This window comes from Centroberyx affinis, unplaced genomic scaffold (genome assembly GCF_046629955.1).
Source record: "Centroberyx affinis isolate AG114_WGS23_722 - 3 ecotype Tasmania unplaced genomic scaffold, CSIRO-AGI_Caff_v1 ptg004141l_1, whole genome shotgun sequence".
Lineage (NCBI taxonomy): Eukaryota > Metazoa > Chordata > Actinopteri > Beryciformes > Berycidae > Centroberyx > Centroberyx affinis.
The window spans coordinates 8619-35665 of NW_027281910.1; the positions used below are offsets into that span (position 1 = coordinate 8619).

General features: G+C 43.4%; 1 protein-coding gene across 3 annotated transcripts in view; it reads left to right on the plus strand.

Moving 5' to 3' along the window:
* Window positions 1–304: 304 nt before the first annotated feature.
* LOC139663872 (arf-GAP with coiled-coil, ANK repeat and PH domain-containing protein 2-like) overlaps window positions 305–27047 on the plus strand; it is a 50038-nt gene continuing 23295 nt past the window's right edge. For all 3 annotated transcript variants that reach the window (XM_071542641.1, XM_071542642.1, XM_071542640.1), the window contains exons 1-8: window positions 305–359; window positions 3699–3818; window positions 4782–4835; window positions 7310–7368; window positions 9201–9384; window positions 14343–14387; window positions 14497–14592; window positions 20104–20178. In XM_071542641.1, the coding sequence (XP_071398742.1) occupies window positions 3720–3818; window positions 4782–4835; window positions 7310–7368; window positions 9201–9384; window positions 14343–14387; window positions 14497–14592; window positions 20104–20178 (612 nt within the window). In that variant the 5' untranslated portion in view covers window positions 305–359; window positions 3699–3719. The remainder of the gene's footprint in view (window positions 360–3698; window positions 3819–4781; window positions 4836–7309; window positions 7369–9200; window positions 9385–14342; window positions 14388–14496; window positions 14593–20103; window positions 20179–27047) is intronic.

A 27047-nucleotide genomic window follows, 5' to 3' on the forward strand; every position in this document is an offset into this window, starting at 1 on the left:
GTGTGGAAAGCAGACATTTAGATTTTTTTTTATTTTCAAACATTCTTGCTTGATTAGACATTATACAGTGGAGACAGGAAAGATGGGAAAAGGAGAGATGGGGATAATGTGACACAGACGGTGAACCAAATTCTCATAAAGGGAGTACATGGTATGCACTTTAACACACTGAACCACAGGACGCCCCCGCAATGTGTCCTATATCCCCTTTCCACCATCTAGCCTATGCCTCTGAATTATTGCCTAACACTGAAAATATAGACTAATGCTCAAAATGTTTTTGTTTTTTTTGTCCCCACAGAGCCACCATAGAGGAAGTGGAGGGGGATGTCTGCGAGTTGGAATCCAAGCTCGACAAAGTGAGTACCACCCATGAAAAACATTGCTTTATTGTTCATTTGTTCAACTTGGCGGCCTGGCAGTTACAGAGGCCATCCTGTAACCGGAGAGCCACAGGTCTGAACCCCGCAGCAGCCAGTATGTCTCTGGCAAAGTGCGTTTGAGTAAGACATTAAAATAGACACAGTGTGTGCAGATATGTGTGTCTCAGACGGATTTGTGAAGAAACCCATTAGTCATTACACTGCAGTATGTAGGCCTAATTGGGCAATTTAGTGGTTTAAACTCCTAAAAATTCTTAGTCACTCCGCAGTAACTCAGATGGATCAGTGAGCCTGAAGCTTTGACCCAGATCACATGTCTGTTCATTGCAAACACATTGGGAAATTAACACCAACCACCAGCCAAATGCTGGTGAATTCACTCTACCAGCCATTTCGGCAGGTAACCAACCATCATTTGGAGATCCTGTTCTATTCTAACACTCACATTTGGCTGGTCAAATTGTAAAAATGGCTGCTGAATTTTGGAATCCACCAGCCACTGTGACCCATGGATTCCCTTGGAAAAAGTTGGGAACGATCACATCTACAGCTCTTTTTCTACCAAATCTCAGTGGAAAATGTTACTTTTTTTGTATTTGGTTCATTTAGGTTCACACTGATCAATTTCAGGTGAACCAGGGCTTGTAAGCAAAAGTCTGAATGATTGATTATTGAACAGAGTTTTTTAACTTGTCATCCAGCAAGGTTAGAGATTTTGGTGGTGGGAGGAGTCAAAACAAAACTCCAGTCCCTGTAACTTCAGCTAAGGATGATGAACTTATTTGTGCTCGGCATAGTTTACCTTCTCTAGTTTTCATACTAGTGAAGAACACATGAAGAAATAGCTGATTATGAGCATCAGTCCACACTGCTGTTTGCCCTCATTTCATTTTGTTACACTAGGCTTTCCAAGCATCTGTAACTGCTTATACCCACAAAGCCTTGCATTTTGGGAATATTTCCTGTAGTTTGTTCGAATTATATTCTCACTCCTGGAAGACAACCAAGACCTGCATTTTCAACCTTTTCAAGCATTTCCGACCCCAGCTAAAGCAGTAAACACTCCTGAGTTTGAATAAACCGCTCCAAACATGATCGGTGTGAACCCACCCTCAGTTTCCTGTCCTGTTAGCAAACCACTCCCTCCTCATAACGGTCCCCTGCTGACCTGAGAGCAGTAGTTTCACATGCTGAGGGTGAGACTTGGGAGATCCCAGCTCATTGTTCCTGGACCTACAGAGTCCCACCCTCCTCCCCCTGGATGTGACTCAGTCCCAGCCTCACTTCCCTCTGGCCTTGGAGAGGAAGGATCTGCTGGAGTGTGTGTTTGTGTGTGTGTGCGTGTGTGTGTAGGTGGGTGGAGACAAGGGGATGAAGAGGCTAGAGTTCGTGCTTTTCTTAGAATACCCCCCCCCCCCCCCCCCTCGCCCCCACCCCCGCTCTGCCACACAAGCACTGACACAGCCGTGTTTAATCTTAAAACAACACACTTTTAATTGGGCCAATATTAAATCTTCTATTGCAAGAGCTATTTCCCCAAGATGTCAAGTAGACAGACTGTAGACAATAACAGTGGATGTCTGGTGCCTCATAGTGAGGGCTTGGGATCTTCTTGGTTCAGGTTAGATTGAGGTCAGATATGATTACTAGACAGTTTAGCTTTGAAGAAAAAAAAGAAGAAGAAGAAGAGGAGGAGAAAATACACCCCCCGCAAAGCTTTCTAAGCTCTGTTGAGAAGTTAACTACTGATAAAATAAGCTGAAAAAATGTACTGAAGTAATAATAATTTTCTTCTGCCAAATATCCACAGGCTCATGTCGGAAATCTAAACGACAAACATGGTGGACAACAGGGCAAAACAACAGTTGGTTTAGTTTGTGTCAATAAAGAAATAGAATAAATCTAATGAACGCAGCGCAGTGCATCTGCAACAGAATGATGCAGCGGTAACAGACTGTTCTTTGAAATGAATGAACTTCATTAAGTGTGATCGGGGGGGTAAGTGGTCGGAGCCGCTAGGGTGAATGAATGAATGGCTGCACATGAGGGGGAAGGAGTTTGTGCCAAATGGTGCGTAGTTTCAGTTCTCTTTGCTTCTCAGGAGTCGTTGAGCAAGAATGAAGCTTCTGGGAAGAATCCTTGCCAGTGGGCGGATGGGCGTTTTATAAGTTCCGTTGATTTGCGGAATGATAAAAGAGAAGTGGCGGGAATTAGAAGCACGGTGATAGACAAAAATACAGATTTGCACATGTGAGATTAAAAGAAACCCAAGAGCCTTCTAAGAATGTCTCACCTCATGCCAAACTAAAGAAAAAAGCAGGTCGAAACAATGGCAAAATGTGTAAGATGACAAGTAAGCGACATAAAATAAAATAAAAAAAATAAAAAACACTCATACAGAGAAAGAAATCACAGAGGAAGTGAGAGTGTGGTATTGAGTGACAGTGTGTGTAAGCATATTCATGCATGTTCAGAGAAACAGTAAAGAAGTAAAGTATTACCAAGACAAGTAGGATCCTCCTCCTTGTCTCAGTAATATTTTTTGACAACTCTAACACACAGGCTGCTTAGTCTACTTATATCCATGATTTGCGGGGAAAAAGTGACATCTTCTCTTGCATGATGTTTGTTTGCATTAAAGTAAAGCACATCATGGCTTGCCATTAAAGTTACCTCTCATCTTCTGACCCTTGCTACCAAAATAATGTGATGTTGGAGTCTAAAATCATCTGTGTTTTCTGAAGATGGATGTATAGTGTTTTTGGAATGAAATCCTTCGTCTTTGACAGAAAGTGAAAAAGAAGTTGTTAAGTTATTCTGTTCAGGCTGCAGAGGAGCGTTCAGCCTCTCTGCCACCTCCTGTGTGGGAGGAGATGGACAACGGCCAGGGTTTGTTTGTGAGTTTACATAACCTGGAATTATCCTCGCCCCCAATGAGTCAGAAGGGAAAGAAGTGTCTGTTGTTAATTACCAAGAAATTGATATAAACGTCTTGTTTTTCAGTGTTGGTCTTATATCCTGCAGCACCTCTCTCTAAGATTCCCAAATCTATTTTAAGCAGGAAATTTCCGGTGTTTGAATATGAAAGAATGCCCTGAAGCAATGACTAGCACTGTTTTTTAGTTTTCCCTAATTCAAGTGTTATCTCCCTCTCACCGTTTCTTTCTCTCTCTTTCTCTTACTTTCTCTCTCTCTCTCTCTCTCTCTATATATATATATATATATATATATATATATATATATATATATATATATATATATATATACATTTCCCTCTGTCTCTCTCTCTCTCTCTCTCTCTCTGTCTGTCTGTAGCTGGTGAAGCTGTGTATTGGGATGATTGATGCCGGCAAAGCCTACAACACAGCCAACAAACAGTTTGTCAACGGGATCCGGGAACTAGCTCAGCAGTCCACCAAAGATGAGGTCATCGAGGTAAACAAAAAAACACCCAGCTTGATCTGCACCATAGAAACTTGATAGCATTATTACTTTCCACTATTGGACTTGTCTTGACTTATATGACTATTGCTGTTTTGCTTGTACATGTTTTTTGTTTCTTTACCATGATGCAGATTTTTTTGGGAAATCTCTCTAATTACAATGATTGAATAATGGCTAAATATAAACCCAAGGCTGAGTTAAATTATGTTCTGTGTAAAAGCAGAGTGCCTGTCTTCCTATGTTTGTAGAGGTCAGATGTTTCTGTTTTTTCTCACACAAGTTTTGCATGGATAGGCCTACACTTCCTCTCTGCCTGTGTATATTTCTCTCTTGTCTCTCTTGAGGAAAGAGATTTTTAATCTTGATGCGATTACCAGATTAAATGAAAAGAAAAAAGTTTAATGGGGAAAAAAAAAACCTGAGGCTGGGTAAAATCCCGTCCTCGATGAAAACGTGAGCGTTGGTCCTCCGAGCCCTGCGGAGGTCAGATGTTTTGGTTTTTTTCTCATACGGGTTTTTGCATGGAGAGGCCTGCGCTTCCTCTCTGCCTTTTTGTGTATTTCCCCCAGTGCCGCTCCCCTGGGTCTGAAGTTCAGCCGCAGTGTGTATTTAGAGAGAGAATACATCAGCTGAGGAATTCTCTCCCAAAGCGCCATTGTTGCTCCAAAACGACTACGGTTTCCTCGTAGCCGTACCTGCCTCACAGAAGAATTTGTGTGTGTGTGTCTGTAATCCGGCATGCAGTAGAAATGTGCATTTGACATTTTATTCTTATGTAACCTCATTTTAATTCATGCCTAGCTTTGTATTGTTTGCTTCATAGACTGCTTTGTGTTTTATTATAATGTATTGTCATTCTACGTCTAAGTGGCACTTGTGCTATTAGTATTATACTCAGACAGTGTGTCTCTCTCTCCCTGCCTTTGTTTAACAGTTTTCCTTTTCTCTCCACAGTCCAGTCTCACAAAGTTTGCCGAGAGCCTGCAGGAGATGATCAACTATCACACGGTATGACAGCGCTGCCGTGTGAAACAGGATGTAGGATGGAGGATAACAAAACACAGAGCCGGGCCGGTGGTCCGAAGCGGCTCTTTAACTGTCAGAGCTTTATTTACTGCTGGGGAGGACAACAGCAAGTCTAGAGGATGGAGATAGAAGTGGGGTTGTGAGTGGAGGGATTGCTAGTTTGAAGCTGGGAAGGGGAAAGTGAATGAGAAACTGCTGTTGAGGTGCCTTTGAGCAAGGCACTGAACCCCCCAACTCCTCCAGTAGAGCTACTTAGTGTTGCTGAAAACGTGCCCAGCAAACTCTTCCCTTCATAAATAATGGTTAAAAGAGTGTTTTCGCTCCCTGGAAGGTGTTTTTTTTTTTTTCCAACCATCACTGGAATCTCAACATAGCTTGAGAAAACAAACCAAACTGTAAAAATAACCAATCTCCTGTCTATAAAGTCCATGTTACAGAGAGAGAGGTTTCCTGTCTTGTAAAACACATCCCCTACCTCCAGTGTTATGGAGTGTTTGCCCGCTGGAACCAAAACCAAACGTTACCAAGATAAACATTGCCGTGTAGAACTTTTTACAACTTGGTCGTCGTCCCGGAGATCGCTGAAATACAAGGGAGAAGCTTTGTAGGTTTGAGTCAGGGTATTAGAGTTATTCTGGTTGCAGGTTTTATAGTGTGGTCTTCCAATGTACAAACGTGACGCCAGATGCATCCCTTGTTATTTGGATTTACTATATCCTCCCTTGTCGCCCCAAACTCTCCAAGAAGCCCAGGATCCAGCCTGAGACATTAACTGATTTTAGTGGCCTTTTTTTCCCGCAAGTCTCCTCATTAGCCTCCTTGACTTGCCCCATAAATCCTAAGGTGGGCCTGAGATTGGCAGTCAATAATGGAGACTGAAGTTTCCTCTGTTTGTCCCCTTATTAGTGTCCTAGAATAGTCCCTTAAACACTCGAAGGAGCCACAGGATGAGCTGGAGTCTGTGACTCGACAGTGGAAGTTGACCCTTGTTATGCTGTGTCTCTGTTAGCTCTGTGTAGCACGTTTGGGGGCGAGCTTCCGGCAAGCATTTCATAAAAAAATTTTCATGTAAAAATTCATATTGAAACGGCTTTGGAAACAGTTTTGAAGTGATATCAGAAAGATATTTAGGTCCCGATTTCACAAAACAATGCAGATAGCAGCTATGAACAACTAAAGATGTTTTAACTTTCATTTTGGTGCTATATTTACAGTTGTAACCCAATAGTTTTCAACATTGGTGCAGACCGTTGTATTAATATCTATTCAGTTGTTTTGTGTCTCCCATTGATTAGGCAGCTGTCCCAGGAACGTCAGGATTTGGAAGTAATATCACGTCCACCTTGAATTTGCATTTAGTTTCAGTAGTAGAGTAAGAGAAGAGAATAGCAAAATAAATAGAAAGACAATTGACAGTTTCATTGTTGTTCTTCCAAACTTTTCATTTTTTTAAACCGATAAATTTAATATTGCTGTTAGCGATTAAAGGTAAATACTGTGCAAAACTTTTCCACAATATGAAGTGAAAAAAGTACTCGGGAGAGGATTACATCTTACATGTCTATTTACAACCTGTTCATCCCCTATGTGGGAGTTTTTTGGGTGGTTTTTTTTCAGGTTTGGTCAGGTTTTAAACACAGTCTCGGTTGTAGCGTTGAGCCAGACGGTGACATTGCAAAGCTACACCCTGGTCAGTGAAGACGAGGTATATGTCTTCTCAACTAGCACCCTAAATTCCACAGGAGCCACAGGGTGGGCGGGAGACCGTGACTCGACAGTGGAGACTTTCTTCCCTAAGTCCCCTTATTAGCTTCCTAGACTAGTCCCCTAAAAGCCTCAAGGAGCCACAGTGCGGGGCCTGAGACCGTGACTCAACAGCGGAGACTGCGGTCGCGTCAGCTGACTGCCGGATAAGTTTTTGCCACTCAGCGATCTTCAAGCACATGATCCATTCAAGCACAGTGCTCAATCTGTTTGTCACTGGTCGGCCATCGCAGCCACACTGCTCGTATTGTGTCGTCTGGCTCTGAAATCAGACTGATGTGACCCCATTTAGAGAGAGAGGGGGTTTTTGCTGATGGCTTGTTTTTAAGGAAGCATGCAGGTTAATAAGGGTATGACTCACTAACGAGAATAAGCACATCACGTCATTTCTCTGCTTATGTTTATGCCTTTATGAGGGGAATTTACAAAGTCAGCCTGTTTGTGTAAATTTAGCTGCATTTATTTCTGCTAAATTGCACCCTGTGATGTTAAGAAACACCCTGGTATGCGGAGGTGCTGAATGCTGACTTGCAGAAAAGCCTGCAGCCTGGAAATTGAATCCTTTATCCAACATTTGTTGCTTTCTTACAGAAGTGCCTACAAGATGTGAAATGCTTGAACTGTGGGACTTGTAGAGGGAAGCTCTTTTGCTAAGCACATGAAAGAAGTAATCGCCCTTTCTTTCTTCACAGATATTGTTTGATCAGGCCCAGAGATCAATCAAGACCCAGCTTCAAACGTTTGTCAAAGAGTGAGTATCGATTGAGCAAAGATTGATAAAGCGGGTAATATCTCCGAGCAATTCAGCTTTTGAAGAATGGCCTAAATTCACTTTTTTTTCCTGTAATCTCTCTGTAAGTAGGAGCAAAAGCACATTTACATTTTAGGGATTTAGCAGACGCTTTTATCCCGACCGACTTACAATGAGGAACACTGGAAGTATTTGAGGTGAACAAAGAAAACTTTCCGTTCAAATTCATGTCAGAGGAATAGTAGACGCTGCTGAACAGAAACTGCTAAATAAGCATATAGGAACCAGAAGTGAAGACAACCCAGGCCTTTTTCACTTTTAAATAAAACATTCATTCATTTATTAACAAAACTGACTTATTTCAGCCACCTGTTTTGACGCCAATGCAGTACTTTGGCCAAAATGCATCAGTCTCTTAAATTTGTTTTTCAATTGTCAAATAGAACAATGCAAGGTTAATAAAGACCTTTAATAATGTATATGTGTGTGTAATAATGCTTCTCTTTCTTAATGCATTTCTCATCAAATGCAAGTCTTAATGTGCCTCAACAAAAAAAAATTAACAAGTAGAAACAAGTAGGAAAAGGAAAGAAAAATAGTACCGTTGTCTTGTTGTGTTTTGGATTGCATTGACAGTTCCATCACTGCCTTCCAATCACTGCTTTTTATTTAATGTATTTCCCAGTAGCTGCTCTTTAATCTTCATTGGTTTAAGCGTATAGCATGATAAGACCCTGACAAATATCCCACTGATGATAACATACTGGCTGAGAGGGAGAAAGCCTGCTCTCATTGAAAACATGAATATGAATGAGAAGCTCGGGGGCTGTTGCATATCTGATGTGTAATAAGACGAGGCATTTGAGGACGCTTGTAAAAAGCAATTAGTATCGTCAATAATATTTTCCCATTCAAATCTAGTTTCAGACCGCCTAATACAGCGTTGCATTCCAGACGGCTTGTACGAGAGCGGAAAGCCGTGGGGGCTTCTGGTTTATTTCATTATTAAGGATTAGCCGTCTTTGCCCCTGGCGCAGAAAGGCTAAACACCCACATCAGCAGCACCGGGCTTCTCAGGGAATGCTGGGAAGCATGTTCCTCTCACAATTACTCACTGCCTTGTTGCACACAAATGTGACTTAATCTCACTTAGTGTAAACGCACCAAGGAACAAATGCAGGGTACAGAGCCGGAGGACTCGTACTTCTCAAAATAAGTGGTTACCTTCCTGTGTCATTTAAAGTGACATGGCAGTTTTGGCAAATAGTTTTGTTTGTTTAAACCCTCTTTAATTTGCGGATGAGTGAAATCACCACTGACCCTTGTGTGTTCATACTGTCACCTGACCTTATTTTTGTTATTTCTTAACCAGAGATAGCCTCGCTTCCTTTTACATGCCACCTTTCACCTCACAAGATTGTCGAAAACAAGTTGTGGAAATGTCTTTTTTGACCTCAGTCGGGGGAATTTCTCAAAACCCGTGCAAGTTTCTCCCTCAATTGTGTAAAAGTGCCATCGGACTTTAGATATTTGCTGCACCATCTGGTGATAGCTCCAACCAGTTAACAACAACTTATCACTTCAAGTAGTAGATATGCTCAGGATTAGTTGCTGAAAAACTTTATTCATCAAACCATTATTCATTACATTCTAATGAAACTAGGAGGAGCTTTACATTTCTTTTTTAACTTGATTTTAACAGACTTTGAATCCTTATTCATTACTCACCCACATATTTAATAAATACCTAAACAATGAACACATTCCCTCACCAGGCTGAAATTTAATAAGCGGTTCTCCATTAATCTCTGTCGTCTCCCTTCCCCCGTCAGAGACCTGCGTAAGTTCAAAGAGGCCAAGAAGCAGTTTGACAAGGTGAGCGAGGAGAAGGAGGCGGCGCTGACCAAGAACGCCCAGGCTCCCCGCAACAAGCAGCACGAGGTGGAGGAGGCCACCAACATCCTCACCGCCACGCGCAAGTGCTTCCGACACATCGTCCTCGACTACGTCTTACAGGTACAGCGCTTCACCCGGGGATTCAGATCTCAGCGCTCTTGGGGTGCGCCAGTAATAAACAAAAGTCAAAATTACAACATTTACTACTTCAGTTTTTAAATCGGCAAGGGGTCAGTTTGCTCCTTGAGGGGAAAAATATGATGGCTTCATAAAGCAAGGTATTCTTGTGTTGTGCAGAATCCCTTGCCTGCAAATCATATTACATGTCAGAGATAATCTTTTATTTTATTCAACCTAGAAGATCCTAAGCCTTAGCATGTCCATATGTTGGGTTGTCTTTTTTTACTCTTAAATGCTTCAATCATCAAACAATAAATTCTGTTCCTTTAGGTGTGATACAATATGAAACTGAAATATGGAAAAATATAGATTGCTAAAATGCAGAAAGCATACAGACTTCTATATAAAGCAGATGTCAAGTACGGTATGTATCTGCTCACTCTGGGCCAACATGGGTTAGGATATAGAACATAACATACTGAGTCAAGCTGAGAATGCTGATGTGGCACAGCAGAGAGCGAACCGCAGCTGTGTTTAATTCTGCTGCATTCAATGTGAAACACCCAAACTCATCCACCCATCATGCTCCTATCGACTGCTTCAGAATGGATTTAGCTACGGAGTGGTAGCAGTGGAGACAGCAGTAGTGTAGTAGAAGCAGTAGCAATAGAAGCAGTAGCAGTAGCGTTAGTTGCAGTAATAGTAGAAGTAGTAGTAGTAATGGCAGCAGTAGTAGTAGTAGTAGTAGTAGTAGCAGCACTAACAGTAGCAGTAGTAATAGTAATGGCAGCTGCAGAAGTAGTAGTAGTAATAGTACTAGCAGCAGAAGTAATAGTAGTAGCAGTAGTAGTAGCAGTAGTAATAGTAGCAGTAGTAGTGGTCAAAGTGGGTAATAGTAGTTGTAGGTCTTGATCATTCCTCATGGGTAAAGTGGTTTTCCTGTAGATTCTTTCCCTACCACAAATAACATCTGACTACACAACACTGACCTTTGTGATTTCAGTTAAAAAGGCAAAAAAAAACAATAAAAGAAATGGGTCATTTCAGTTCTTTATAAATGGGCCTATAAAGTAGTACATTTACATTTTCATATCTCCAAAGTGATTTAAAATGAGTGCAGAATAAGCATTAATTATTGAGGTCAGCAACATTAAAAGTAGTAAGGAGTGCAAGGAACGGTCAGAGCCATAGTGCCATGACAGTAGTTGTAACAAAATGTTCCTTCGACCCCAAGAACCATGATGTTTTGATAAAGTGCTTGGAAAGAGAAATAACAGCTGAAGAGAAGAAGAAGATGACTGTTTAAACCGGACAGGATAAGTTCAGAAGAAGTAGAGGAGGAAGGAAGGAGGACGAGGAAGTAAAGAGACGATTCATGTGAAGTGACTAAAGTTTTTTTTTATTCAGTTTAAACCCCTCAGGAGTAGACTGACTTGTTACAGGTGACATATTTTATATAGGCGGTGTAATGAGACGATGAGCGTATGTAAAGTCTGACATTTTAAGAAGAGTTTTGTTCCAACTTGACATATCCACCACTCAAAACTAAAAAACGCATGCATACTCTTATAGAATATTTGCTGACATCAAAGTGAGGCATAAATGAGTCATCTTAAGACCTTCGCTTGCAAAAGAGCAACGTTTTTAAGGAGAGAATCATCTGTGTTTGTGAAAGATTTTTTTTCCAAACTGGATATATATCAAAACCCTTTGTGTCTTTTGCTCAAATATTTCCCTTCTTCTTGTATAAATACTCAAACTGGTCTAGCGGACAAGACCTCGAGGTCCAATTAATCTGAAGGCATGTTCTTGTCAAAGCCAGACAGTGTATGTGTTAAATCCCGATGGCTTCTCTGACCTCTCGCAGTAGAAACTCTGGCCATGTATCACTGAATACATCAGCAGAGCCCCTGGTTTCACCCGAGGCTGCTGCAGTACTGATGAATGCGCCATGCTTTCCGATAAGGGAGCTGCCAGCCAAAGCTGTGTTATTAGATCTATCTCAAAGGAACGGAAAATGCTGTATGTGGAGTGTTTGCTCCAAAATGAGATGGGGGGGGGGGGAAGAAATATACTCATGTTTCACAAGTCTGGTGGTCCTTTGCATTGGCCTGCTGCTTCATCAGCCTCTTTCATAAAATGGGGCCTGGCTGTGAGAAATTAGTTGAGTTTTTATCTCGCCTGTTAGTCTGCTCATAGGAAATCTATAAGCCCAGCAGCCAGCGCAGCTGATTTAAATGGGCCCTCCCCCCATTTAAGAAGTTCCACATTGGCTAGTGTTGTCAGCACTTTTCAAAATCCAGCCGACCTCTGCAACTGCAGCTTGTAGGAAACATTTGAGACGGATTTTAGCTTCAATTTTCTTTCTTTTTTTTTTGTTCTTCTTTTTAGATTGTTTTTGTGGCATTTTTGCTTAATTATATAGCGTACACTTGACAGCGACAGGCAAGATGGTAGAGAGAGAGGATGATATATGAGAGAGGTTATGAGCCAGACTTACATTCACGACATTGTAAGAACGTAGTTATGTCTGTTGTCCCGCGCTGTGCCACGTAGTGCCCAGATCATGAAGCACTGCACACAGGGAGGAGAGCAGAGAAATACATCAGAGGCTCATAGTTGGTTTTATTATCCCTTCACGGAAGATCTGTTGGTCGACTGCAGCAAAAAACAGGATGTGAATCTAATACAAAGGAAAACAACAGATGATGCAGTAAAACAGATAATACAATTATGTACTGTTCTGTACTCAGCCTCACAAATGAGTCACCCGCTCATTCAACAGTGCTCACCCTCAGCACCCCCCCGCCATACACACCAATGCCTATAATCTGCACACACTCATTCACACCAAAAACCAGGAACACAGTAATCTCTCATTAGAAATAAATGGGGGTTGTATGTCTACAAAACTCCAAATAAACCTTAAAAATCCCATCCCTGAACATGATTTTACGATAATGCCAAAAGCTTGTTCAGACTCGGTTTCCTTACAGTCCTACAAGTCGGGTGGGAAATTACCACCAATTACCAGCCAAGTGCTAGTAAATTTTGGCTGTGGTTGGTGAGTTTGTTTACTCCGTCAGGCACTTTGCCAGTTAACCAGCCATCATTTGGAGGCGCTACTCAAGTGAAAACAACTAATTGGCTGTAAAATAGCGCAAGTGGCTTGTAAATGTTGCGATGTACAAGCCGCTGTGGCCGGAAGACAAAGAAGTAAGTTTCCCGCCCAGGGGATCAGGCATTTGCCATTAGAGGAAATTAGGTTAGCAAAGTCGGTGTCTTTTCAATCACTTCTTTTATAGACTGGCCTTCGTATGTAGTTGTTTCTCGTGTTTTTAATCTTTTGTTGGTGTCCTTATTGTGTGTTCTGTGTCTTGTTTCTCTCACTTTATGTAAAGCACTTTTATAAACACTGGTTTTAGAAAAGCGCTATATAAATATAGTTGCTGCTGATTCTTCTTCTTCTTCTTCTGCTTCTTCTTCTACTTCTTCTTCTGCTTCTTCTGCTGCTGCTGCTTCTCCTCCTCCGGATTTCCTTGGCCTAGGCGGTGATGTCACCAGTGTGCTTGGGTTTTGCTTGGGGGGGAAAAAGGGAGGTGAAAACTCCCTGAAATGACATTACAAACCACCAGGAACAAATATAATCATGTAATAATGTGATACTTTATTGATCCTCGTGGGGAGGGAAATTCTCTTTCTGCTTGCCCCCCCCCCCTCCACAGGGAGGTCAGGGACGGCTACAGAACAGCAGTCTTGGAGCTGGTAGGGGGATTCATTGTGTTGCTCAAAGACACTTCAGCAGGGTGGTTTCTTGAACTTAAGCCCTCCGGTGAAAGCGTACGATCTCCCCCTGCTCGCTACGCCTCTCTTCTTCTTCGCAAAAGTAAAAACCAATAGACCCCCGCGTTCATCCCTGAGAATGAAGCAGAGACTTGAAATGCATTGAGAAGCAAACCAAACCCCATCTGCCACGCCCGGCCAGCGGCTCGGCCGGCACACAGAACTCAATTAGTTCCTGTCAGTCGCGATGAAGCCGGCTAGCGTCTGTGTCTCTGTTTACGAGCCGCCATAACTTATCCCCGCTCTCTGTGACGTTAACCTAAGCTGACCTCCCTGGCCAGACGAGCTGTGGGATGTTAATTAGCTCTGGAAGGGAAGGAAGAGTCTGCCACACACACACACACACACACACATAGACACACACACAAACACACAAAGGCACACACACACACACACTGTTCTTCTCTTAAATAACACATGCGCATGCTTAGATCTGAGCTCACTCTCTGTCTCCGTTTCTGTCTCTTGCTCTCACTTCCTCTCCATAACTCCCTAACACACACACGTGTACGTACACACACACACACACACACACACACACACACACACACACACACAGAGAAGAGGCTACATTGCAGCAGGCTGTGTAGATGGTAGGTGGGACAGGCAGTGGGTCAAACTTGAGACGAAGGGCTCCCCCTGGTGTCGGGACGAGGCGCTGCCGTCCAGTAATGTTTTGGGGGTGACACTGTGATTATTCAACTTCACTGCTTCTCATTTCACGCTTGTCTGCTTTCTTTCATTTGTCTTTTCCTCATGCGCATTTTTTCTGTTTCATCTCCAGAATCTTATCTTGTGGTTCTCTATTTCTCTCTCTCGTCTTGTCTGTCTTTTCTTCCTCGCTTTAAGTCTTTTTCTCCGTCCCTCTTTCTTTCTCTCTCTCTCTTCCTTGCCCCCACTTTCTTTTTCTCTGTGTGTTTTTCTCTCAGAAATGATATTGTCACTGGCACTGCAGATTTTGGTCTATTCAGTTCGGTTGTTGTTGCTTGTCGTGTATGTAGGGTTGTTGGGTATGAAAGTGAATTTTTAAGGTGGTTTTAGTTGGTGTTGGATTTTCAGTTTCATTAAAGAGCATCAAAAGTCTAAATTTCTTTCTCCCTCTTTCTTCAATTCAGATCAACGTACTACAATCCAAGAGAAGATCGGAAATCCTGAAATCGGTAAATATATTTCTCCGACCACCTCAGATGACAGTATGAACATGGGCGGGTCGATGCGGCGGCCATATTGTCTTCCTGATTTATCAGCGTGTCACTGTCTTCTCCACAGATGCTGTCCTTCATGTACGCCCACCTGACCTTCTTCCACCAAGGCTACGACCTCTTCAGCGAACTGCAACCTCTTATGAAACAGCTGGGGGGACAGGTACAGGACACACACATACATACATACATACACACACACACACACACACACACACACACACACACACACACACATACACACACACACACACATATATATCCGCGTGCACCAGGGTGTTTGCCAGCCCTGAAAGGTCTTAATTTGTCTTAGTTAATCTGAACTCAAAACCTTAGCACGTCTTGAATACAGCTAAATATAGTATTTGTCTTTAATTGACACTGGGGTAGAAACTGATGATGTAATAACATGTCAAAATTTAATACAAATGCAATTAAACTGTAATGTAAAATTGCTTGACAAGTTTATGAAACCATTTTTTATTAGATTTTATTTAATTATCCGACAGTTATCCAGCTTTATCAGTTGCTACAAGTTGTCCAATTTATCTCCAGTCAGTGTTTTCTTCTCTCAAAACTACTTTGTCAGCAAAGAAATTAAATTGGTTGGTGAAAATCATATTTCACCTCCTACTGGGTCTGTTGACGAACATTAATTTCATGCTTTGCATACACATGGGACTCTCTCTGGGCCCTTGACGATTCACATTCTTGGAATGTTGTTCGCATACAAAAATATACACTCATGCAGCATAAACAAACATGAAGCTATTTTGAGGACAGCGGAAGAAGTTACGTTTACATGTCAGTGTACTGTCATAGGCAAACAGACATTTTATTACGTAGACGAAGCCTATATTCTTACATTATGTAAGCAGAGGAGTTCATCTGGAGTTGGAGGCATTGTTTCAGCTGACGACTCCAAAACTAAATCTCTGCCCATCCTCTCAGATCATACACAAACGATCCTGAGTTTATACTGGCACCAGTAGGCAGGGCTACAATTGGACTTTGACCTTCTGCCTTGACATTCAGGTGACCCCTCACTTTTGTGTGTGCGTTGCTATCTTGTCAGTGTGTGTCAACTGACATCTCAGCTCTATTTGTGTGTGTGTGTGTGTGCACCCCCCTGATAAACAGAGGCTTCCTTCTGAGCCAGAGGAGGGCCTGAACGCGACCGTAGGATGATTATTATCACAGAATCACAGTGGAGCAGGGGGGGCAGGAATGAGGAAGAAGGCAGCCAGAGGGCTGGAAAAGGGTTTTCCCACCGTGAAAAACTCACAGGGTTGACAGTCAGCTGAGGGAACGCAGCAAAGAAACCTAAGAGGAAAACAGAAAAAAAATAGGACTAGATCTCAAGATGAAAGGAACGAAACAGAGGCTGCTTTTAGAGAGACAAATGTAGAACGGAAATGTAGGACAACAAAGACGAATGTCTGGACGCCTGTTGCACATGGTGTTTTTTTAAAGTGATTCTGATGCTGAAGATTGTGGATTGTACACCAGGCTGCTCTGAGGTTGAGAGGATTGTGTTTCTCTAAAGTCTGAAAATACTGTGGGAGAGGGACCAAGGAAAGGAGGAGTGTAACCAAGGAGGGATGAGGTGGAGAAGATCGGGTGCTTCTGATACCCAAGAAGGGAAGACTGTAGTTTTCAAGTGTGTTTTTCTGAGGTTGGAACCATCAAAAGACTGACGGAAAGGAACCAAACCATTTTTTTTGTGAGAAAGAGGGGGGAAAAGACCACTTTGGAAACCAAATCTCAGTGGAAGAGAAGAACGTGGTTTCTCAGCGGGTTGCTCTGAAGTTCGAAACATCAAGAGATTGACCGAAAAGAACCAGAGAGTGCCGGGAAAAGAGAAGGGGGATAACAGAGAGGAAAGCAGATCTTAGGAGGGCAGAAGAGGTGGAGGGTGGTCTTCTCCAACCAAGGAATGATTGAAGCCGAATGGAAGGGTGCGGACTGTGAGTCTTGTAGCTCCGAGGCTTGAACACTCAAAAGACTGAAGGAGAGGAAAGCAAAGAGTGCGAGACCGAAGAGGGAGAGAAGCGAGGAGGGTCTGCTTTAGAAACCAGATCTGAGGAGGGAGGGAGAGAGAGACGGAGGGTGATTTTCCTCAAGCCGACCAGCTACTGAAGTATAAAGGGAATAGTGTGGATTGTAAGCCTGTCGCTCCGAATTTGGAACGGCGGAGAAAAAAAAAAAAAAACGAAAGGAGAGGAAGATCAGAGGGGTGAGCCGTGAGAAGCGGCGACAGGAGGATTGTGGATTATTTCTTTTCTTCTCTCCATCATGAAGCTGAAGAAGGTGGAGAGGCTGTGCAGGGAGGTGTGGAGGAGCTGCCAACAGGTCTGACACTACCACTTAACACTGGAAACCAACTGAGAGAGAGATCAAGGGGCAGGGTGGGAAATTAACACCAGCCACCAGCCACATTCAAGTGCATTTTAGCTGTGGCTGGATCGTTTAGAGGTTCTTATCTGTCCTAGAAATTTCGTTTTGGTTAGAAGTGGTGGAAATGGCAGGGGAATTTTGGGATGCATCAGCTGCTGTGGAGGGTGGACAGAAAAAAAGTTTCCTACCCTGACTAGGAGTGAAAGCGATGGTAATGCCACCAGTGTGATGGGCTTTGCTTGAGAATAGAGGGTTGAAAACTCTCTGAAATCACCCAACAACCTGTAGGGACAAAAGTATGACTATTGGAGAATGAAATAGAGTCTTGAATTTCATTGAGAAGCTTTGTGCAGGGAACAGATAAAAAATATATTGGATATTTTATTTTGTCATGAACTGATGGTCAGAAAAAAAACAGGAGATGGGCCATACACATACACAGAAAACCCTGAAACAGTTACAATAAGGTTTCTCTGGTTGTTTAAAGGGAGGATGAGTGACTGAGCTATGATATATTGAGTTACTCTGGGCACATAGAGGACAAGGCATTATCTAGAAACATTATCTAGCATCAAATGTCTTGATAACCAGCGTGAGCCAAGATCGCTGAAGTTCCATTTTGAATGTGTTTTCATGACAATCTTATGATTCATCTCAAATGTGCTGCTTTTTCCGTCCCTGCCTGTTGAAAATAGCGAAACTGCATCACAAGATAAATTATTCTGGTGAGCGCATCTCTCCGTGACACAGCCCCCCAGGCCTGAACAACACACACGTTGACCCGTTTGAACGAATATATTCATCCAAAGAGATATATATTCTGTGTCTTTTTCCATGAATCATACGGCGGCTCATCGCAGTCACATGTCAGGACAGATTTGAGCAGCAGGCTGTCTCTTTGACCGAAAGTGGGGTGCAGTGGCCTGTAGGTGAGAAACAGAGGCAGCAGTTTGTCTCTTCTGACCTCGTCAGTGGGACCGCACAGTGAGAGAGATAAGATGTTACAAGCAAGGTGAATCACCATCACGAAATCTGTTGAAAGGTACACACACACACACACACACACACACACGCTCACAGACAGATACAGATATACAACAGTGACTGGATCGGACTGGTTGTTATGGAGCGACAGGGGAAAACATTTCCCATCTGATGTTATCTGCCTGCCGCCCCGCTGCCCCGCCCATTTCCTCTCCAAACAAAACAAAAAGCGTCCGCCTTCCTTAGATAGGCGGCTCCGAAATTATTTGGATAGCAGCATGTTTCTGATGTTTTGGCTCCAAAGTCTGTAATACTTTGGATGTGATATTTAAAACACGATGATTGTGAGGTTAATGTGAAATCTGTCTGCTTTGATTTGATGGAATTTGCAGCCGTATCAGATGAGCTGCTACTTTTCGCCTTGAGACGGGAAGTGTATTGTTAGTCCCGCCCTCCTCCCCCTCAGTTGGTTAAGTTCCCACCCAAACACTTGTCATTCATCTTAAGGAGCTGTCTACTTGAAATGGCATCTAGCCTGACTGGCATCCATAAAGCCTCCACAGTGTGAAGAAGCAGACGGCGGACACAGCCAATCTCTAATGGAAAGATGAATGTTTTTTTCGAGTGGGTCTCGTCCGCCGCACGTTTAGCTTCGCTGCCGATTCTTACTGCTTTCCGCTGCTGTTGTTGTTGTTGCTATGACTTCCCGGAGCTTGACGGCCACAACTCGGCTCACCGCTGGCCACGCCCACACGACAGACGCCCAAAGCAAACATTATACGCCCAAACACGTCCTGAACATCATTGAAAAGCCGATTTTAGGGAAATGTGGGGGATTAAAGCGTGTATATACACAGCCTGATTAATATGTAACATCCCAGTCATTTATTGGTATTTTAATGTTGAGAAGTTGTCATATTGTACCCTCAGATACTGGCTCTCTATATTACTCTGAAGTTGTATTGAGTACATGGTCGGCTTAATGACCACTACTGAAAAGGTTCTCGATATCAAGCTGGCTTTTCGCATTTATAAAACAGACTTAAAGAAGAGAAACAAGTTACTCATTTGTGTAGGTGGGACAAAACCCCTAAGGCATTTATAAAAATATCTCTCCTCCTATCCAGGCCTAATAGAAGTAGAATTTGAGTCTCTACAAGAAAGGATCTTTACCTGGCAAATAGACCTCCTACTCCTCCTACTCCTCCTACTCCTCCTTCTCCTCCTACTCCTAAATAGACCAAGTACAGCACTCCCCTAGCAATTTCTTTTCTGAACTTATAAACCTGCTCACCCCTTATTCACGTGCATTCCTCTGCATTTCCCCCCCTCAATCAGTGACCTTTAATCAGATAGTGTTCCCTTTGTGTGTTGGAGGCTCGAGAAACGCTGATTTAGGTCATTTTGCGGCAACAAAACATCAACTAGAATTTCACCGCTGTAAGGCAAACCCGCCGCGCACGCATCCTCATGCTCCGGCGTCACCCAATGACCTCCGGCACTCCCGTTTTTTAATTTGCGGCGTTCTTTCTCCGTTCAATGGATCCTTTGTGTTCTTCTCCACGTGCGACGGCAGCTCGCGGGGAGAAGAGGAGAATCAATCATTCCCCCCCCCCCCCCCCATCCAATTTCACACATGATGAAGCCTCTGTAGCACGGTCCGTTTTGTACAGAAGAGGAGGCCCGTCCCGTCCCGGTCCGGCAGGTGGAACGGTTGTTTATCTGCTGGACTCGTTTATGATCCCGAGATTGGAAAAGGAAAGATAGAAGCATCGGTGCGCACTCACTCACACCCACCTTTTCGAAATAACAGTAAAGGAGTGGTATTGAAAGAGTAAATGAGATTTATTTTTTGCTTCCCTTTTAGTGGTCAGTAGTCACAGCGTTGTATGTTGAGATAAATCGAAAGTAAGAATGAGATGAGCTCCCATTTTGCCTTAAATGAAAATGGGAAACACAGGGAAGTAGGAGAGAAAATGTTCTCCTGAGTCTGTATGTGGTTGAAGTGTGTGTGGTCAGGGTGGGTTCAATACCTTTTGAAGTCACCCAATTCAGGAAATCAAAATCAAAAACTTGAAAAGCTTCATTTAAAGGTTTGTGTATGCCATCTTGAATGAGTTACTTCAAATGAAACATAGAATATTCTAAGAAATGAGTAGCAGTTAGACTCCACATTTTGAATAAAAAGTAAATTGACTCCATCTCGCGTGTGTGTGTGTGTGTGTGTATGTATTTGTGTGTGTGAGCAGGTGGTTCGGTAAGCTTGACTAATCAATGGTTCTGTCTCTTGCAGTTGGACCAGCTGGTGGTGGACGCAGCCAAAGAGAAGAGGGACATGGAGCAGAAACACTCCACCATCCAGCAAAAGGTACACACACACACACACACACACACAATATGTTCACACATTCACATACTGCACCAAGCGCACGCAACATAAATGCGCACACACACACTTGGCACACAGATCAAATATGTCCTTTGAAATGGTACCTAACTACCTGGATATCACTGGGTGTGCAATTGTGAATGAAAATAAGAACTCAATACATACACACACTGACACACACACACACACACACACTTAAATCCCCTCAAAATGTCTTGGCTTCCACTTCATCCTCCTTCATTTCCAGAAAACATGCACACACTGCCACAAACTCGCAGACACGCACGAACACACCAGTCTGTCTATCAAACTGGCTATGCGGATAACACACACACACACACACACACACACACACACACACACACACACACACACACACACACACACACACACACACACACAGGTACATCTCTGAGCCTGGGTTCCAGTCTTGCGTAGTGACTTTATGGCAGTTTGATCCCCTTGCCGTCGGTCACAAAGCCTTTCTTATTGCACTCAGGCTTGTTCCCATTAAAAGTAAAGCCACAGTACTCTGCTGGGATCTTGTAGGACGTGCTCTTTACCCCACGGCCAGGTACTCAGATAATCCCCACCCACACACACACACACACACACACTCTCAAACTCTCTTAGTGCAGGTCCTACGTAGCTAAATGATACGAATGCTGCCAAATTTGGAGCCACCATGCTAAATTTGTATGGGCTTTTGGTGGTACTGTAAGGCACTTTGGATATAAAAACATTCATTAAATCGCAATTTTTATGTAAAGTCAATTGAAATGCGATGGAAAAATCGGTCAATTGCAATGAAAAGGAGTGTGAAATATACAATCATTGATCAAACCTCGAGCTATTTCAGCCACAATTAAAATCGGAGTCAATTCCGCCCCCAAGCAGCAGCGTTCGTCTCTGGAAGACTTGATCGATTCAGGTCATTTGCATTCGTCATCAGAGTGAATGGGGCGGTAGTACTCAGCCCTCGGGCGTCAGGTGATCCACAAGGATGATCTCAGCCACACGGCCCCATGCATTATTGAGGGCCGGCGGAAGCCCCGCTGGTTTGACTTCCAAAACAAACTGGGATGGGTTTCAGCGTCTCTGCCCAGCGCCCCGACCCAGTGATCCTCAAACACCGCTGACCGAACCCGAGTCTCCGGTCAGAACCATGACAGACTATGGCCTTTGGAGCCGCATGAACCCTGCTGGCCAAGAATAGAATAGAATAGAGTAAAACAGAATGGAATAGAAGTTGAATAGGACATGCATGAGGTCTTATTGTTATGTACGGTATGTACTGAGCTTTAATTGGAAAAAATCACACAGAACCAGACAGACAACATCTGCCTGTTCTTTATCCAGCTGTCTTAACGACAGCTGCTGTCTGCCTGACGACGTGATTCACTTCTCTCTCCCTGCTGTCTGTGTGTGTGTGTGTGATGTGTGATGTGTGTGTGTGTGTGTGTGTGTGTGTGTGTCAGTCTTGCGTCTGTGGAGACGAGCAGCTCGTTACCCAACAGTACTTCTTATAAAACCTTTCTTTCTTTCTGTATTTCTTTGTGTATTTTTGGCATTTCATTCTCTATTTCTTTCTGTATTTCCTTATTTCTTACTGCTTTTTATTATTCCTTTCAGTATTTCTTTCTGTATTTTTGGCATTTCATTCTGTATTTCTTTCTTTATTTCCATATTTATTTCTTTATTTCCATATTTCTCCCTTTCATCTTTCTCCCAATTCTTCATTTTTTTGTTTTTCTCCCCTCCCACTCTTCCTTCTTTAATTTTTATCCCCTGCAACTCTCTCTCTCTCTCTCTCTCTCTCTCTCTCTCTCTCTCTCTCCCTCCTTCCCCCTCTCGCTCATCTCTCTTCTCTCTCTTGTGCCTCTTTTTCTCTCTCTTCTCCCTGCCCCCCTCCCCCCCATCCCATCCTCTCTCCCTCTCTCTCTCTCTCTCTCTCATCTTTCAACTCTCCCCTCCCTCGCTCGGCCGGTGACGGTACCCTGGCCAACTTCCGCTTGTCCTTGTGCGCCCATCTTTCCACCTCCCCTCCCTCCCATTTATCTAGATGCTATTTTTATGTTGTCTCGCTCCCGCCGCTCTCTCCCGTCTGCCAGTCTGTGCTCCAACACTCCTAACCAAGCCTCTTCTTCTTCTTTTTCTTCTCCTCCTTCTTCTTCGTATCTCCCTCTCTTCCTCCAGGCTGCTCTGCAGGTAAGCTTTTATTCTTCCCTTTTTTCCTCAACTTTCCCTCCTGTGTCCCAGTCATGTCTGCATGTTAGTAGAGGGATTTCAGTGAATGCTTGGACTCCACTTCTGCAGCTCACGTCATTCGTTGTGTTCAGACAAGCGAGCCGGTTTGTCATGGGATTAAACCGACAGCATGATGTGACGCCATATGACAGATTTAAGTTGTCGCGTGTTGCGTGCCCCCTGTGTCTCGTGTGTGTGCATGTTGTAGTGAACCTCATCTTATTTTGGCTGTGTTGTGATATAGCATTATGTCTTATTGCACAAGGCTTTAGTTTACAAATAGTTGAACTCTTGTGTCTTTTCTACGCTGTACTGCAGGCACAGCAGCATGGTAGTTTTGCCGTTGTATTTTATGCACAGCTCAGTTCGATACAGCTTCATTTGAAGTGTGCTGGTCAGGTGCCCGAAAATATTTGGTACTGGCTGACATCCAAATTGAAAATCAAAGCATGCTGATCGTAGCCCAGTATGGGAACAATGCAGTACGAGAGCAGTGCTAAAGGGATGTATTGTACTGACATGTTCAAGATAAGATAAGATAAGATAAGATAGCACTTTATTGCTCCCCTTGGGGAAATTCACTTTGGATGTAAGGATGAACAGATTCAACACTTTGCTATTAAAGGACAGTTCCAGTGTGATTGGAGCTTTTGCTCATTTCCTGCATTGCGTTACTGTTTCACATCACTATAGATCGTTTTCTAGTGCTCAGATATTTGGTATTTTCTTGTCTTAGTAAATAGTTTACTGTCTAAATATTACAAGTTACTCCCAGTAAAGAAGAGGCCGCCATTTTTCAGCCGTAACTGTGCCAAAACAAGCTTTACTTTCTGTTTCTGATTGTGACAAAACATAACCTCCTTACGACACTTTTAACAACACTTCCATCATTGAACAGTTGAAAATGCCAGTAGGTGGAGGCGGGGACTGGGAGTGTTGTGAAACTCCAAAGTGAGTTTTTAAATCCAGAAACCCCAGCACCTGGCGAAGTAATCATTGAGTCATTCGTATTGATCAGCAACCCTATCAACCCATTGACATTCTGTGCTATGGGCCAGTAAAAACTTTACTTATATCCCCTTTAAAGGATAGATTGCTGTCCCTGTTCATCCCCATGGACAATACTACCCATTTCATTTTAAGCTTGCGCACAAACTTTTCCCCCCGTCGTCATCGTTATATCGATGAAACCGCCCATCCTCATCAGGGCTGAAGGGGTCCTGAGGTTGTGTTTAGTATGCCTCCTACCTGCCTGTGTGAATTATTCAGCAGCGGCAGTATCACCGCGGGGCACGGCGGTGTCGCGGCGGTGCCTCGGGGGAGAGAGGAGCGCTGCCGGTGTGAAGTATTATCTGTCTCATCTCATAAAGGAACCGAGAGGACAAGACATTGGCTTTGAAAGGGGCTTTTAAAATGGCGAGGCTGCTTGTTTTCTGCAGGAATGAGACAGATACACTGAACACACACACATACACACACTGTAAAGGCTTTTTTTTTTAATTCATTACAAATAAAAAGATTCAGATGTTGCAGTGGTTCAGCATGGCGTGAGGAACATTTAAGTATGTGAAAATCCCTTGTTTTGGATAGGCTCCTTTTTAACAGTAATTTTAGGAACACACACACACACACACACACACACACACACACACACACACATACATGAGGGAAGAGAGATGAGAGAGTGAAGGGAAAAGCTGAGTGCACGTCTCTTAAACTGAAGTCAGTATAAATGTTTGATGCCCCAGCTCCTCTGCACGGTCCACTTGATTATTCTAACCCCACAGCAACAGCCAGCATCACTCACACACACACACACACACACACACACACACACACACACACACAGGTGACCTTCGCTTAGAGAGCATAGGGCCTCAAGAGGAGGAGGAGCCAGGTTCAGGCAGAGGCGGTGAGGGAAGTATTGATGGGACACACACATACACACACACACACACAAACACAAAGAGGAGGAGGTGAGGGCTTGTTTAGAAGACGAGCTATGCTGCTTACAGTGACAGAGACTGTCAGTGAGATGCTACACAGGGGCAGATTGAGGTAGCCAACGCTTAACTAGACTTACTGGGATACACACACACACACACACATACACACACACACACTGGCACACACTCAACAGAGTTGGTAGAGATGAAGATTTTCAGCCGCTTCCACTACGTTTGGTATCTGGTGAGTGCACTGTAGGCAGAAGGAGTGAGTTTGAGTGTGTGTGTATCGGGTGAATACCCATGAGACAGTGGGACCGTGTGTGTGTGTGTGTGTGTGTGTGTGTGTGTGTGTGTGTGTGTGCGCGCCTATGACTATTTATAGAAAGTAATGGTCCCTTGCTCTGTTTGTGCTTCTTCAGGGTGAGTGTGTTTGATTATGCGTGTGCCATTTTTGTGTGCGTTTCAACTAAACTGAAATAATCTCCCTCAGTGTCAGAGTAAGGAAACCTACATGTTCCTTTTCTCTGTGTGTGTCGTTCTCTCACTGTGTGTGTGTGTGTGTGTGTATGTGTGTGTGTGATGTTTTAGGAGGTGACAGAGCTCGAGCCTTTACCAGACGGCCGCAGCTTTTGCGCTTGGAGGTCGACCTCCGTACGTAGCATCGATTTCCATCTGACTTCCGTTTTGTAACCCTACCTCCCCCTTTCCTCTCCTCCTCCTCCTCCTCCTCCTCCTCGCCTGCATACACCAAGAGACTCCATTGCAGTGTTTGTGTATCTTTATCGCGCCTTTGTGTGTTGCAGTATACATTCATTAGTGTTATTGTGTCTTGATTGTGAAGCATGGTTTTTGATGCCTTGTTGTTGTTGACGCAGTGAGCTCAGGCTGCTGGTTTTGACGTCAGCGCCCCACAATCGATTAGCACTGGTTGATCGGTTGGATGATCAATGAATGGATCGCTGTTGTCTGGTGAAAATCTTGTCTCCAAAATATCAACTTTTCATGAACTGAGAAAAACAGACTTGTTTTTAGCTTGACCACAATGCATTTTTGAGATGTTTTTTCATAAGCCCAAGGGTTCACAAAACATAAAAATCGCCAGAATTGGTGTTATGAGGTTTTCACCCGACAGAGACAATATTGTACTGGATGTTTTGCATTCTTTGGTCTCAGTCTCAGTTTTGGGGTTGTTTATAGATGTGTGAGTGTGTATGTGTGTGTGTGTGTGTGTGTGTGTGTGTGTGTGAGTGAGCACACGCATGCGCTACAGTAGTCATAGTAAGCATCGCATGTTTTCCTTGTCCTAGACCGAAATAGGACAACTTCCTTATTCTGTCAGCCATCATACCACTACTGAGGTTTTGAATTATGCAGGGAGTGTGTGTGTGACTTATTTTTCTATGTCTCTGGAGCTGAGAGGTTTGCAGTAATTGGGAACAGAGAAGAGAATCGTGTGTCCCTTACTGCCAAGGTGAATTTAGTCCTCAGTACCCATTTCTGCCTATAGGAAGAAAGGTTTGATTAGTGGGTGGTAGTGTTAATGCCTGGACTGGTACTTTCCATTATCTTTCCATTCAGAAGCCTGACAGACGCACTCTGTACCCCGTGTGCACCCAAAATAACCTCAGTTGTCCCAGTGTATGTCATGCTGGAAAATTGTGCTTGTCTCTGTCTGTCTGTGTGTGTTTGTGGGTGTGTGTTTGTGTGTATGTGTGTCTGTGTTAAACCAGGGTATCATAGGGCTGAGATGTTTAGCTTGTTAAGCTTTTGCTCAGGTTACATTCAAAAGATCCGGGGAGGGGGGGTTGTGCACATACACATACACACAACGTGCTCTAGATGTAAGTACGGACTAAGAGAAGTGATGATGAAGCACACAGTGGTCAAATTCCTTCAAACACACACACACACACACACTCACCGAGCACTTTATTAGGAACACCTGTACACCTGCTTATTATCCATTCAGCCAATCATGTGGCAGCAGTACAATGCATAAGATCATGCAGATACAGGTCAGCAGCTTCAGTTCATGTTCACATCAAGCATCAGAATGGGGAAAACATTTGATCTCAGTGACTTTGACCGTGGCATGGCTGTTGGTGCCAGACAGGCTGGTTTGAATATTTCTGAAACTGCTGATCTCCTGGGATTTTCACGCTCAACAGGCTCCAGAGTTTACACAGAATGGTGCGAAAAACCAAAAACATCCAGTGAGCGGCGGTTCTGCGGACGGAAACGCCTTGTTGATGAGAGAGGTCAGAGGAGAATGGCCAGACTGGTTCGAGCTGACAGAAAGGCTTCAGTAACTCAGATAACCTCTTTACAACTGTGGTGAGAAGAAAAGCATCTCAGAATGCAACACGTCGAAACCTTGAGGCGGATGTCACTTTGGTAGCCGGTTGGCGAGCTCTTGTGATTGTTTGATCTGATCTGTTAACTTGGTAAAAGTATGTGCCTGATTGAAAGCTTTTAGAGCATTAAAATATTAATGCAACATGTAAAGTTTTGGTCCCGTGTTTCATGAGCTAAAATAAAATATTGTTCCATAATTTTTCCACAAAAAGCGTATTTCTCTCAAATCCTGTGCACAAGTTAGTTTACATCCATGTTAGTGAGCATTTCTCCTTTTCCAAGAATTTCTTTCAATTG